This window comes from Silurus meridionalis, chromosome 2 (genome assembly GCF_014805685.1).
Source record: "Silurus meridionalis isolate SWU-2019-XX chromosome 2, ASM1480568v1, whole genome shotgun sequence".
Lineage (NCBI taxonomy): Eukaryota > Metazoa > Chordata > Actinopteri > Siluriformes > Siluridae > Silurus > Silurus meridionalis.
In genome coordinates this window covers 13,091,150-13,106,161 of record NC_060885.1, presented here as the reverse complement: position 1 = coordinate 13,106,161, position 15,012 = coordinate 13,091,150, and the positions used below count along the sequence as shown (strand labels likewise).

Genomic DNA, 15,012 nt, shown 5'->3' with positions numbered 1-15,012 from the left:
AATGCATGTCATTATACAAATAGTAAAAGAACAAGGTGTCCGAGCCTATAAAACAGGATAGGAAAACAATAAATTTTCTGAAAATACTGGAAGTATATGAAATTGTTTTTACATATCATGTGGCCCATATTAACATATTTTTACTGCATGACAGGTGCCTTTTTTTTCTTTTACTTTTTTTTTCTTTTTTTCTCAAGAGATTAAAATTGTCTAAGGTGATATGAAATTGAATTTGTTAATTCCCAAATAAGTACCTGTAATGTATGGATTTTCCCACACATTAATACTAAATAAACTAATGCCAAAAATTATAGATCTGGTTTATTTTTACTACTTTTGAGCTTCAATTGTATTTCTAGTTTTACTGCTAGTATCTGATGGCTTTCTTCCACACAGTTGGTATTTGAAGATGGTGTGTTGTATGAACAGTTCACAAGTGGATTCACAATTCTGTATACAATCCTGTTTTTTGTGTGTCTGTAGCTACCCGTACAGTGAGGACAGCAGTCAGGGAAAGCAGTACATGAATACGCGATGCCCTGCCTGGTGTGACCGCATCCTCATGTCATCTTCTGCCAAAGACCTGGTTGCAAAGGTCAGTCCAGCCTAAATTTAATGTTCTGTTACACAACAACTTTTCTGCTTAGAACAAGTTTAGTCTGACCAGTTATTGGCTTCATTATTCTAGTTTCATCTATCAACTTTCTCACATTTCTAGCCCTGTTCTCCACATATCGTACCGGTAGGTTATACTGTGCCAGAGCCACAGATGGAGCGGGTGCTGAATATGTAAACTTTCATCTGCCATGCAAAGCTTACTGTCCACATTGGCAGAATATACAGGCCTGTTCTCATAGAGTGCCAGGCACGCATGTCTGCTTTATAAAGCTTCATAAGTCTCCATCGCGCTGGGCAGATCTTTGTTACTCTGGCTGCTCTTTCTGAGTCAACTTGCAGCCAGCCAGGTCAAGAGCTGCTTTCAGCTGTACTAGAACAGTAAAGTCTTTTTCTTTCTTTCTCTACAATGGCATTACATTCACTTCATGTGATCATCTCAAAAGTGTACCTTGAGATGGAAGGCTTTTTGCACCTGTTGTTTCTAAGCACCACAAATTATAAAAAAATGTATATATATAATAAAAGCCTTTAGGGAAAATAGTTTAGAAAAATAGAAAAAATCTGCCAAAAGCAGCCCGATAAACATAAAAAAAAATCTATATTTAGCAGTCAGTGTTTTATTATTTTTATTATTATTATTATTTTTTATTTTTTTTGTATAAAACTATCATACTCTCAGAGTGTTTGATAATTTACTCTTATACGGTGGCAGATTGTGTGGTTAAATATGAGCTGCCTAACGTACTGATTTTAACTAACGTAGGCTTAATATCCAAATCTTGGACTAGAAAATCAACCCGGGTATGAAATGAGCACAAAGCAAAGTGGTCTTAGTGAATAGATCACAGGAACCAACTGACCACATTCAGACCTGTACTTACTACTAACATGAGACCGATGTTCAAACCAAGTCTGAATGGAGTGTCTGCCATTTCATCTTTAACTCTGTTTGCCTTCTTGTCTTGATCTCAAGCATTTCTATCAGGTAAATAGAAGAAATAGAGCAGCTTTGCCGCCGATGTTTGGCAGGAATCAAGAAACTGAAATTGATTTTTCTTTATTCCATGCTAATTGCCCTTTTTGGTATGTTACTTCCCTCGGCATAACTAACGCTCCCCGATCACATAAGTACTTCCAACCGGAGGTGATATTAGATTTATTATATTCATTCAAATTAATTCATTTCTTAATAAAAAAAAGTGTCCTAAACTGACCCACATAAATCTAATCTAAGAACCTTAGAGCTAGTTTATACTGTGTATTTACTACTAATATTTACTATTAGAATTTTACTTACTGTTGTAGTGACTGCTGATTATCAGTTGTGTTTTCTGGCTCCAGTTAATTCAGATGTATATTTTTTATTTATGAATATATGTGGAATAATGTTATAGTGTTTTATGACCTTGGTTTGAATTATAGTATTTTTTAAATGTATTTATACAACAGTATATGTGGTTATAATAATGATGGACCTCAAGAATATAAGTCTTTTAGACTGCTTTTTCCTCCTTACACACAAAATGGACAACCCTTTATAGAAAGATGCATGCAAAACACCAGCCAGTTAACACCACATTTTGTTTTCTTAATCCCCATTAAGGAACTCAAGCACACTTCATTAGTAGTCTATTTAGATATCCTTTATTAGATTACAGAAGCTAATGGATGGAGTCTTTCTCTTCGTTTTGTTCTTATTTTTCCCCCTCAAGCTCTCTTTTCTTTTTTCATCTCTTCATTTCTCCTGAATTTTATCTTCTTTATCCTTCAGTGTCGTTTCCTCTTTCTTTCTTATTCATTCATATTCTTTCCCTATGTAACTCTCTCCCGCTTTCAAAGACAGAAGTGGTACAGATTGTTGAGACATGGACCCGTAAACAGAGCTGTGCAAAGCGTCATCGATCATGCCGTGCTCCGTTAGCTCTGTGCCGTGTTATTTTCTGCTTGCCGAGCCCTAACACGCTGAAGGTTTGCCTGCAGCAGCGGGTTGAGGAGCTTCCACGCTCTGCACCGTAATCAAGGCTCGGTGAAGCGTGCTCGTCACCGCGGCCCTGGCCCCTACCGTAATTTGTTTATGTCTGAAGATTACGCAGGCCGAAAATCCACAATTTTATGCTGCCTTTGTAAATTATCAAGTATCTTTTTGATGAATGTATCTGTGCCGCTGGTAGCAAAACCCCCTAGCGCACAAATTGGAATGTTGTTATGTAGCCTGAGATGGAAAGATAGCATGTGTGTGTGTTTGGGGTGTGTGTGCTTTTTTGTGTTATCAGTTCCTAGTGCAAGGATGACCTGTATGCTTCTGAATTATTGGTTTGAAGTTCATTCAGAATAAATTTTGTGCTTGAAAAGCCCTAAAGGGTTTTTTTTCCCCTTGCACTCCTATTCAGCACACCTCTGCATTCCCAGATAGGTCGACTGTAATGCTCAGAGTTGGAAGGTGTATATTCAAAAAGCTTTTAGTTCAGGTTAGAAAATGTAATATAGGGACTATAAGGACTATATAAACTGTTTCTGTTGTTTGATTGTATAGAACTGTCAGTGATGGAATACCTGCTATAACACATTGCTAAGATTTTCTTTTTCTACGAAAATATACATTTACTTTATAGACATGGTGAATTTTGAGTATGGATGTAATTTTACTTAATTTATAGGAACACCTTTAGCCTATCATTAGTACTAATCTAATCAGCCAATCATTGAGGCAGCAATGCATAAAATTGGCCCAGCAGATGCAGGTAATTCTCATGTTAAGCAACACAACAATTAAAATTATCTCAGTTATATAGACAGTGGCATGATTGTTGGCACCAAGATTGGTGGTTGGTGTATTTCTCTAATCACTGATCTACTGTGATTTTTAAATTCTAATGTTTACTCAGAATGGTGTAAAAAAAAAGTTTTTTTAAGTTGCAATTCTGAATAAAGAAATGCCATGTTGGTGAGAAATTGTGGAGACCAGAAAAGCATTTCAGAAGGCACATGTTGAACCTTGAGGGGGATGGACTACATCAACAAAAATCCATGTAGGGTTCTACGTCTGTCAGCCAAGAACAGAAAACTATGTCTGAAGTCCAAAAGAACTTGAGATTCACCGCAAAAAGTTCGCCTGAAATATCTTGAAAATTGTGAGATGTAAACCAGGACCAGAATCATTGTCACTAAAAATATATCTTTAAATTTTAAAATGTAAGAAATGTTTACATACCACAAAGGTATGTTTGTTGGAATTAAGGAAAGTAGAATATTATCCAATTTTAGTATTATGTTTCTAATAAAGTGTTCTTATTTGGTTTAACTGCACGCAGTACATGTTCAAAAACATTCTCCATTCTATTTATAATGATTAATATTTTGTTTATAAATTACTTTTTGCTTAACCTGATTTAATTAATGATCTGGTTCAGTGGTCTCACCAGCTGTTTGCTGGAAACCACCACTTATGTTAACCCAAACACTAATAAGGATAATACAGAAAACTGAAAATCAATCGCACTGCTATATATTTTTATTAGTATAAATGGCAGTCACGACGATGGACAGGATTAGAAACAAGTTTATTAGAGGGACAGCGCATGTAGGACGTTTTGGGGAGAAAGTGAGGGAGGCGAGATTGAGATGGTTTGGTAAAGTGCAGAGGAGGGACATGGGGTATATCGGTTGGAGAATGCTGAGGATGAAGCCGCCAAGGAGGAGGTTTATGGATGTGGTGAGGGAAGACATGAAGGTAGTTGGTTTGAAAGAGGCAGATGTAGAGGACGGGGGGGGTGGAGACGGATGATCTGCTGTGGTGACCCTAAAAGGAGAAGCCGAAAGAAAAAGAACAGAAGTATCAATGTATGTACTTATGCAAGTGTCAGTGCTGAGAGGTAGTAATAAGTGGCTGTCTTTAATCTTTTTGAGCCATTTCTGACATATTTTTTGGTGGCTGAAATTGTATCTCCAGTGTCTGGGAATTCACCAAATGTATTTATTCAAATTTAATCACCTGTGCTGAAACATAAAAGGTGTTATGTGGAAGTGAACTATACTGTATAACAATACTTTGCCCTTTTTTCCCACCCCAACATCCAGTTGAAATATCCCTATGTGGTTAATGTGTGTGTGTAAAAAAAAAAAAAACGTTGTCATTTAAGTATATATGATATACTGTACTTCACAATATTCCGAGCTACTTTAGAAATTATTTGGGCAAATATAATATCTACTATATTTGAGGACTTATGTCAAATGTTTGTTCAAATTGTAAAGGATTCAGGGTAAATTAAGGAAATGTAATTTGTTTGTTCTTGTTTTTGCTTATTGTTTACAGCCAGAGACTGAGGAGAAGTCGATAATATACGACAATATAGGACCTAATGTCTGTATGGGGGACCACAAGGTATGTAGCCCCATCTTTGTGAAGCATCTGTGTGAGAGTATGACATGAGAGCATTGCATTTGTCTGACTCCTAATTCTGAATTAGTGTGTGGGTGTGGGAGTCTCAGAATCTGTGTATCTGACTAGGAGAGATTCTGTCTGTCTGATTTGGAAAATCTGTGTGCCTGGCTGGGATGGAGTCTGTATGCCCGACTGGGAGGTAGTCTGTATGCCCGACTGGGAGGGAGGCTGTGTGCCCGACTGGGAGGTAGTCTGTATGCCTGGCTGGGAGGTAGTCTGTATGCCTGGCTGGGAGGTTGTCTGTATGCTTGGCTGGGAGGGAGTCTGTGTGCCTGGCTAGGAGGTAGTCTGTATGCCTGGCTGGGAGGTAGTCTGTATGCCTGGCTGGGAGGTAGTCTGTATGCCTGGCTGGGATGGAGTCTGTATGCCTGGCTGGGATGGAGTCTGTGTGCCTGACTGGGAGGTAGTCTGTATGCCTGACTGAGAGGGAGTCTGTGTGCCTGACTGGGAGGGAGTCTGTGTGCCTGACTGGGAGGGAGTCTGTGTGCCTGACTGGGAGGGAGTCTGTGTGCCTGACTGGGAGGTAGTCTGTGTGCCTGACTGGGAGGGAGTCTGTGTGCCTGACTGGGAGGGAGTCTGTGTGCCTGACTGGGAGAGAGTCTGTGTGCCTGACTGGGAGAGAGTCTGTGTCTCTGACTGGGAGGGAGTCTGTGTGCCTGACTGGGAGGGAGTCTGTGTGTCTGGCTAGGAGGGAGTCTTTGTCTGACAGGAGATGAGTGTATGTGCCTGACTAAGGGTCTACAAGTCTATGGCTGAGAGTTTGGCTGAAATTACATAGCTGTGATTGTGTGTCTTGGTAGTCTTGACTAAGAATTATTTAATTTCTGTATTTTGTTTGTCATATAATAAATGCACATTAAGTTTGCCAGTTAAGCTTAACATTTTTGCTTCCTAAAAATGAAAGACGGAAAACAAATGGTAAGCAGAAAGAGTTTACAGAAAAGATTCATCTCCATCTACACTTGATTAACCTCATTATGTCATCCTGATGAGCCTGAATTACACTCGCCTCCTAAACATCTGCCATCTTATCGACCAAAGAAGTTTTATCTAACATGGTGACATTAACAGTGTTACACCTAATGACACTTTAATGTAGCAAAATGTTGATATTCATTGGAAAGTCACCAGTTAAATATCTATTGTATATAAGCCCAAATTGTGCATGGAGATCGTGAGAGCTCTCTATGTGCTGGATATTTGTGTGTATGTGTGTGTATATAAGATAAAGTCAGGTCACGATGAGTAGTTTTGCATGAGCCATTAACAGCACAGTCACCTTTGTTTTAGATATAAGTAAATGCTAAATGTATCCTATGTGGAAAAGGAAGGACGAACTGTAACTGATTCCTTTTTTTTCTATTTTTTGTTTGTGTGTATGTTTTTTCAGCCTGTTTTCCTGTCCTTTCGATTAACCACAGGGGCAGGTAAACCTAATGCAAATAAGCACAAGTGTTGTGTCATGCAGTGATGTGGTAAATATTTTAACTTTCATTATTTTTTTTTTCCCATATTTTTTTTTTATCACCTCATAATATGAGTTTTAGAAGTTTGGAATGGCCATGTGTGATTTCTTATTGTGTGTGTGTGTGTGTGTGTGTGTGTGTGTGTGTGTGTGTGTGTGTGTGTGTGTGTGTGTGTGTGTGTGTGTGTGTTGTGTTGTGTTTTAATTGGCTAGATATATGCTGCCAAAGAATGGAGGGGATTTCACCACAAGCGACCCTGTGAGACACTCTGAGACAGCTGGACACACACACACACACACACACACACACACACACACACACACACACACTCACACACACTCACTTTCTCTAACGCACTCAGAAAACCCTGATAAGACTTTTCAGCAGGACTGACCAGTCGTAGTGAAACAAGTGCAAGCCATCACACCGATTGAAATGGCAGCATGTGCCAAAGAGTGATTTAAGATTCAGGAACACACATCAAACGTCAAGCACACTCACATAGCTCATGCCGCTCTCCTCTCTTTCGTTTTGGAAGTTTTTCCTGCAACCTTCTCCCAAAACACCAACACAGCGACAAACAACGTAAAGGACAACTCTTCTTCTATGACATAGCCTTGTTGGGGAAAAAAAAAACTCTAATAGAAAATCAGAAGTACTACATATTTTAAAGACAATACTTGCGATTTTTAGATATGCCTCTACATTATAGAAGATACGTCCATATCTTATGTAAGAAGTTTTAAGACGTGCAATGCAAAAAAATATGTTGTATATGTATAGTGTTAGGTTTATTTGTACATTGGATTATTATATAGTGGTGTTGATGTTTTTTTTTTTTTTTTTTTTTAGTGCCGTTTTGTTTCTCTTTTGCCGAGCTTGTGCGGTCTCTCTGTTGGATTAGATTAGGTTTTTTTTTTTTTTTTAAGTTCATTTCAACATTCATCAGTTGGCTTTATTTGCCTTTCCTTTTTTTTTTCCTTCCTTATGCTCTTTTGATTTGTCGTTGCTGACTCGTGTGCCCAGAACACACTGCCATGTTTCTGACAGCCACAATGTCTCATTTTATATACTGTACTTTTTAAAGAGATGCTAATTTATGATTCTTACCAAAATGATTACACTGAGGTATGGATAGACGCCTGCCGCATGTCCGCTGAACCATTTGAATAGTTATAGTTATATATATTAAAACACACATCATCTGAAGTGCACCTTTTTCGGCAGTCATATGATTTTCACGTAGCCTATCTGAGCTATTTTAACCAGTGTCATAGGCCATGCAAGTAGCTATATAAGATATTGTTTCATATAGCAGTCTCACTCGTTTATTGCATTATTATTCTTATCCTAACTTATTTCTGTGTAATGATTTGGTTTTGAATGTGATATTTTAGATAGGCTTGGGTATCTTTAAAAAGAAATGTAAACTTTTTGTTTGTTTGTTTGTTTAAGAATTTTGTTTGTTTGTTTCGTTTCGTTACGGCGTCATGGTGCCAAGTATTGTACACAGCATACAAGTGTGTGTTAAGAGTTTGTGCAGTCGATAAGAGGAAACCTGGTCGCTGTGAACTGAGGACTATTCGGAGTGAATAGAGTGCCAAAGTAGGCCGCGACGCTGCTTTGAGACACCCTTCATTAGTGCGGTTTAGGACGCGGCCTGAAGTGCTCCGTCTATTTCACCATTAATCCGCTCTGGCGCTATAAAATGGCGATTAGCAGCCGGCCGACGTTTCCTCATATCGATTATAATTTAGTACACTACATAGTTCACAGGCCGTGTGAAGCAGGTAGTTTGATATTTGGATTTTTTTTTTCTCCTCATTTCAATCACCGTTAAGTGAGAATCAATTTGCAGCAAACTACATGTCGTCTTTAAAGAGTAGCTTCCCAAACTGGCATAGCCTACTAAATAGTGCTCTTGTAGTGGGAAATGTGAAACTTTAACATTGCAGGCCTGTTTATTTGCATTGTTGTTGTTTTTGTTTTTTTGTTTTTTGAGGGAAGGAGGGATAAGGCGTTATATAGACGACACGAATGTACTTTTGTTACCCAAAAAAATCTTCCACGTACATTATTTTAGCAGGAAGCTACTATTTAGTAAGGTAGTATGCCTTTTTGGGCGCTGCTCAAGATCCTTTTCTCCTTCCTGCCGGTCACGTGATGCGGTGTGTTCCCTCTGTACTAGCAGATAGAGATTGAGCTCCATGGGTGGCCTGGCCTCTTCAAGCAATAAAACCATTGGATCTGAACAAACTCAGTGTGTGTGTCATTACTGACCTGCATTTCTATCACAGGAGCATCGAATAGTTTACTACCATAAGTGTTTGCTGATAAGACACTAAGATATTTTTATTATTAGAGACTTTTCGATAAATATGATGTCTTCTTTCAATGTCTAGTGATCAAATTATGAAAACCTATACCACGTTCTCTTACACGCTCCCACTGTGATTGCGGTTTTATCTCCGCCCAACTTGGCACAATCATTTTGTCGGGGTTTTTTTTGCATATCATTAAAATTATTGTTTCCTGAATGTGTCATTAGGATACACGTTATATATATTTATTTATCCTAGACCACACTTGTGGAGAACAACAATGGAGACCACCGCGAGCAAAACTTTAATAATCAATAATTTACCTAAAAATTGAGTTTCTAGATCTGCATTCAGGGATTTTATTTAGTGTTTATTTTTTTATTTCCGTTTACTAAAATAAAACAGAAGTGAAATGTTGATGTTTGTTGGATTTACTTTCGAGTTTACGCTTTAAAAATAACGTTGACAGATTTATGGCAGACTGGGGTTTTCCTGGTTAAACAATTAAGTCTATCTATCTATCTATCTATCTATCTAGCTAGCTAGCTAGCTAGCTAGCAACAAATTAATATAGGTTTATTATTTAACATTTACAATTACTTATCAAAATGGGTTGTAATATCTATTTATTTGAAAGTATTATATTAATGCATTTCGTAATATTTTTTATTTTTTATTATTATAGAGACCCCGAACTAAAATCAGATTATACCGAGTGTCCAAAGTACATCATCACGACCTGTCACATAATCAACAATTAGAATTATTGGAAAACACAAAAATACTAGAAAGAACTTTTAAAGAAATGTTTTCTGTATTAAATACACAACTAACGCGCACGTGCCGGCTTTAGTCATCGGTAAATATTATTTTGATTAAGTGTTTTCTTTACAGCAGCTCCTGTATCCAGTCTGACACTTTGGAGTTGAAACAAATAGTTGTGCATTCGTGTGGGATAATAAAATCTAAAAATATCCAGGGATTATAACGAGTCCACTGGAACACAATGGATGTAACTGAAATAAAGTGCATGAAATTCAGATACTGCAGTAGTAATTTCTCTTTTTTATATTTTTAAGAATGAGTAATATCTTTGTTGAATATATTGAAATATATCGTTGAAATAAATATTTGTTCAACATATTTGCATATAATTTGTTCAACGGGTTTTACTAAAATATTTGTATCTGCTATAAAATCCTTTATTATTATATTAAATTGCAGTTCCATTTTCACTGACGCATTTTGCATTTAACCGATTCATAACATAAAAAACACTCATTCTGATCATCTTACTTCTCTAAATAAACCAATTTCTGTTTAGCATCTTTTACAAGCTGATCTATTTATTAATGCAAACTGCTTATATTCTCTAAAGTGGAATGAAAAACCAATTCGTCAGCTGTAATTGTGCTTGTGCCATTTCTAGAGTCACACTACAATCATTCATTGGTCTTTTGCTGATACTTTGTTTTGCTCTCAAATTAAGAGACACCAAAATGTGAAATGTCTTCTTGTTCCTCACATAGGAAATAAAATATTGAGACATATTTAAAACATAAGCTTGTTAAATAATTTATTGATAATACAAAGTTTTTTTCTTACTTCACCACGGAAGCAATAATATTCTCTCAATTCAGCATTTAACCCTCCATTTTCTTTTTAACAATGGCAGCCCTAAAATCTTAAAGTCCTTTAAAATGAAAAGAACCGGCCGAAGGGGATGCTGTTAAAACTGTTAGAACAAATTCTATGTACATGATCATTTACAGCCGGTGGACTTGGATACGGAGACCCTGGAGAAGTAGTGACACACTTGGTTATTTTGCGACAGAAGGAAATCAACTTTCTGTCCCAGTTGAGGAGGAGTGCACAATGACCATGTCCTTTTGGTGGTTTAATAACATAATTTACTCGGTAAAAAATATATATACATCCGAGTTCCGCTTGCGGCAGCAGTAAGAGGTTCGGAGACCCCCTGTGTACCCTGCTTGAAGTTTTTTTTTTCTTCTGAAAGTTCCTCAGCTGCTGCAGGAAAGAGTCTGTGCTCAGCATCACAACGTGTCCGAGCTGCTGCTGCTGCTGGGGCTCATAAGCGACAGGCTCGCCGACTTGTGCTTTTTCAGCAGTCTCGTGATTTTCTCGTCGTCTGAATTGGGGTCCAGCGGCTTGTTGTACTCGTCCTCGTCCTCGTTGTCCGAGCTTTCCTTCATCTTCTCCGTTTCCGAGTCGTGCTTCTTTTTGGCGGTGGCCATTTCCGCTGCGTGTTTCTTGCGCCACTTAGTTCTCCGGTTCTGAAACCAGACCTGTTGATGAAAAGAGATGAATGCATTACATATTATAGAAGGAGAGTTTAAGAGTTCTGGCTGGAATATTAATCTTTAAAAACCTTTTATATATTTTGCTAAGATGCTAAGAAATATATAGGACCAAAGTTTATTTAATAATGCATATGAATCAAAAGTTTTACTGTAAATGTTGAAATGTGTATATTCCTCACTGCTAAAAAGTGCAATAATAATAATAATACAAATACTACTGCTACTACTATTAATAATAATAATAATAATAATAATAATAACAACAACAACAACAACAACAACAACAACCAGATATTTAGATAGCTGTCATTTTAATCATGGCCCAAAATAAAATTGTAGGCATTATTTAATTTGTATTATTATATTTTTTTTAAATTAGCAGCAATATTATACTACACATCTGTAACACACACATACCTTGACCTGACTCTCGGTCATTCCCAGTGAGTAGGCGAGACGCGCTCTTTCCGGTCCGGCCAGGTATTTGGTCTGTTCAAAGGTTTTTTCCAGTGCAAAAATTTGCTGTCCTGAAAAAGTTGGTCGGGAATGTTTCTTCTTGCCGTCTTTGTCCAACATTAAATTTGCTTGTACTGAAAGAAAGAAAATGGTTTGTTTCAGATAATTATGCAAGGCCTTGATTTGAATGAGTAAAATCAAGTTAAACTGTACACGCATGCGCGAAATATTAATACAAACACAAAAACATTCACACATCATGACTTTAGTATTATATTATCTGATCTATTAATTACATTGACTGTAAAAATAAATAAATAAATAAAACTCCCCAAAATGTTGACACGGCGATAAATACACACTGTATTTGTTAAAATATAATTCTTCGATGAAAGATGTGAAGTGGGTTTTAATAATTATTCACACCTCATTTACGTCTGTTTGGGAATGCAATTACGGGAATATTGCACTGCATTTCTACACAACCAAAAATAGATGAAAGCACAAACAACTAGATCCTGGTGTTTTCCAATGTGTTTTTAAAATTTCGCATTACTAAATTTCTAGTAACTAAGAAAGTGTGAAAATCTAGTTTGAGATAGTTGTCTCACCCTGACAGGGCAGCCGGGGTTCTCTCCACGGGGAACTCTGCATCATTCCCGGCCAGAAGATAGGCGCTCTACCCGGGAGCTCCGCCAGCGGCTTGGGGTAGCGCGACACGGCGGCGGGGTTAAAATACATCCCGGCGGAGGTGGCCAAGCCGTTTATCCGCGGAAAGCTGGAGAGCAGTTGTCCCGCCGTAGTGATGGGTCTTCCCAGGATATCGCTAATTCCGTGCGGTGTTCCCAGCGGGAGCTGTGAGCTGAGGTTGGTGAATGAAGGAGCCTTGAACCCGGCGGGATTCTGCAGCGTGTAAGGGAACAGCGAGTTCTTCATCTCGGTCATGTTGTGAAGCGCGGCCAGTGGCGTGCTACCCAACACGAAAGCACTCTGCCTGTTAGCATCCATTTGCCCCACCGCTAACATTTGTGTGCATGAACCACGGAGTGAGCGCTTAAAACCTGAACAAACCAAAATCTTACAAGTGCCAAACAGGACAAGTGCAACTTTCCACAATGCGCTACTCAACCTGGGTATCCAGAGCCGAAACGCTGTTGTTCAGTCTAGAAAGAAAAGTTTGAAACACTCAACAACAAAAACACAACAGAAAAGTCTGCCCGAGTTCCCGATAGAAAGTGTGTGTCGTTCAGTGAGGGTTTGTTATGTGAGCATTCGGCGCGTTCCTCAGTCCGCCGCAGGATCGTGGATGGATCGTGTGTTTCAGCGCGTTTGACGGCGCGCGCGAGCTCCACTCTCACGCGGTTAAATTGACTCGGTGTTATGATGCGCGCGGACCCGGGCACGCTGATAACCGCGCCGCCACCTGCACGCGCCTATTTCCAATTGGACAGGGGCTAAGTGAGGGCGCGCTGTGATTGGACGGCGAGCAGCAAGACGCTCCGTGTGCGCGTCGCTTGAACAAAGCCGCACTCTATCAGGCTCTTATTGTAGCGCCATTAGTGACGCTGCGCTGTGCAGAAACCCACTGATTCCTGATTTGCAACAAAAAAAAGAAGACACATTTAGTCTATGAGCCATTACAGCTGACAGCGTAAGTACATTAACCTCGATACGACTGTGCTGTGACCATTTCACTGTTCCTAATGAATGAAGATTGGATTTCTAGCTGGTCGGTTTTTCACTTTTTTAAATTTCCAAATATTTAATTCAATTGCTTGATTTAATAACAAAGGACAAGTAAATACAAACATTATTAAAACTTTTACCACCGACATTTCTAGCTTGGTTTAAAATCAAACAAATCTCTCTCTTCCACCCTGAAGTATTTTGAAGATAGTGAACGAGCAGAAAACTCACAGATTTCTCCAGAACATCAGACTCACTGATACTGAGTGTACCTTCCTCATCACATAATAATAATAATAATAATAATAATAATAATAATAATAATAATAATAGGGCATCCAATTAGTAGCAATTAAATAAGTAAATAATAACAATAATAACATTATTATTATTATTATTATTATTATTTTATTATTATAAATTTTATTACTATTATTATTATTAACAATAACATAATTATTGTTATTATTATAACAATATTGTAACCTGAAAGATAATTAAATATAGTGCATGGGCATCTAATTAGTAGCAACAACAACACCAATGATAATAATAATAATAATAATAATAATAATAATAATAATAATAATAATAATAATAATGATTAATAATAATGATACAGTGTTAGATATTTTTAAATCAGGTAAAATTTTGAAAAAGTATTGGTTGATGAGACTGTAGATTCTGAATGAAAACTTGGGAAATGGTCAATGTATAAGTGCAGAAAGTTAATAAATTTAAGCCTGAAACGAAAATTATGCTACTCAAAATAAAGATCTATTATTTATGTAAATCAGATCAGTTCGGATTTTACTGAAAGGAAAAATGCAGACGAGATTTTAAAATGTTTTTATCTATTGCATAAAAAAGCTTGAGTCATTCCAAAATAAACATGATGGGTTCACGTATAAACATATTTAATAAGCAATGTATTTGTACACAAGCTGTAGGTATGTAATAGCTGCAGTAGTGTGGCTCTGGCTGTGAGAGCAGTGTTAGAATAGTACACATATGGAAAGATCCTGCAGCTCCTGTAAATCTGCTGTGTTTCACCTCAAATCTAACAATCAATGAGGCAGCCGGGAGGAGGAAATCCCCATGATAACACATCTGCCACCACACACACACACACACACACACACACACACACACACACACACACACACTTCACATGTATACACTGACTATAGGATTTAATAGAATACAGTTTGTACGGGTTTGCTGCCTGTTGAAAAGCCAAATGACGCATTTATTTATCCAAAAGAACACAAAATATACACTATATTTTTCTCTAAAATAAAACAGAAATATTTTACTCGAATTAATAGGATGTTGACACTGTACATCTGAGAGCAACGAGCATATTCCTGCAAACACGTCCATTCTTTTTTTTTTTCTATTGAAATAACAAATACTATTATATATATATTTTTTATTATTAATTAGTTATTTTACACTTATTATACACGTATCATTATTTTATGTTAATTAGAAACATTATTCTTATTTTAAAACAACAAACAAACAAATATAAACAAACATAAACAACCATCTAATAGTGGACAAAAGGTAGTTCAGAAGCTAGAAGGGAAACACTGAACAGTTAATTCACCATATTAAACCGGATTAAATAATTTATGCAGTTGTTTTTAATCTATAGTCAACTTTATGTAGCAAGGAATATTTTAATGCAGATTTAT

At 37.3% G+C, this 15,012-nt stretch overlaps 2 protein-coding genes across 4 annotated transcripts in view; one reads left to right on the top strand and one right to left on the bottom strand.

The window, feature by feature from the left end:
• The window catches only part of LOC124399593 (inositol polyphosphate-5-phosphatase A), a 145,541-nt gene extending 136,757 nt beyond the window's left edge, over nt 1-8,784 (top strand). Inside the window, exons 13-16 of one of the 3 annotated variants that reach the window (XM_046870617.1) lie at nt 484-595; nt 4,934-5,002; nt 6,453-6,489; nt 6,741-8,784. In XM_046870617.1, coding sequence (XP_046726573.1) covers nt 484-595; nt 4,934-5,002; nt 6,453-6,489; nt 6,741-6,790 — 268 coding nt within the window. In that variant the 3' untranslated portion in view covers nt 6,791-8,784. Of the gene's footprint in view, nt 1-483; nt 596-4,933; nt 5,003-6,452 lie in introns of all 3 variants that reach the window. The other 2 variants (XM_046870625.1, XM_046870635.1) reach the window with 2 other exon arrangements.
• A 1,615-nt stretch (nt 8,785-10,399) lies between these two features.
• On the bottom strand, nt 10,400-13,032 carry nkx6.2 (NK6 homeobox 2). Its single transcript, XM_046870647.1, has 3 exons — nt 12,238-13,032; nt 11,588-11,760; nt 10,400-11,155 (listed from the first exon to the last, which is right to left on the bottom strand). The coding sequence occupies exons 1-3, from the start codon at nt 12,650-12,652 to the stop codon at nt 10,904-10,906; spliced, it is 840 nt and encodes a 279-aa protein (XP_046726603.1). The 5' UTR covers nt 12,653-13,032; the 3' UTR covers nt 10,400-10,903.
• Between the last annotated feature and the right edge of the window lie 1,980 nt (nt 13,033-15,012).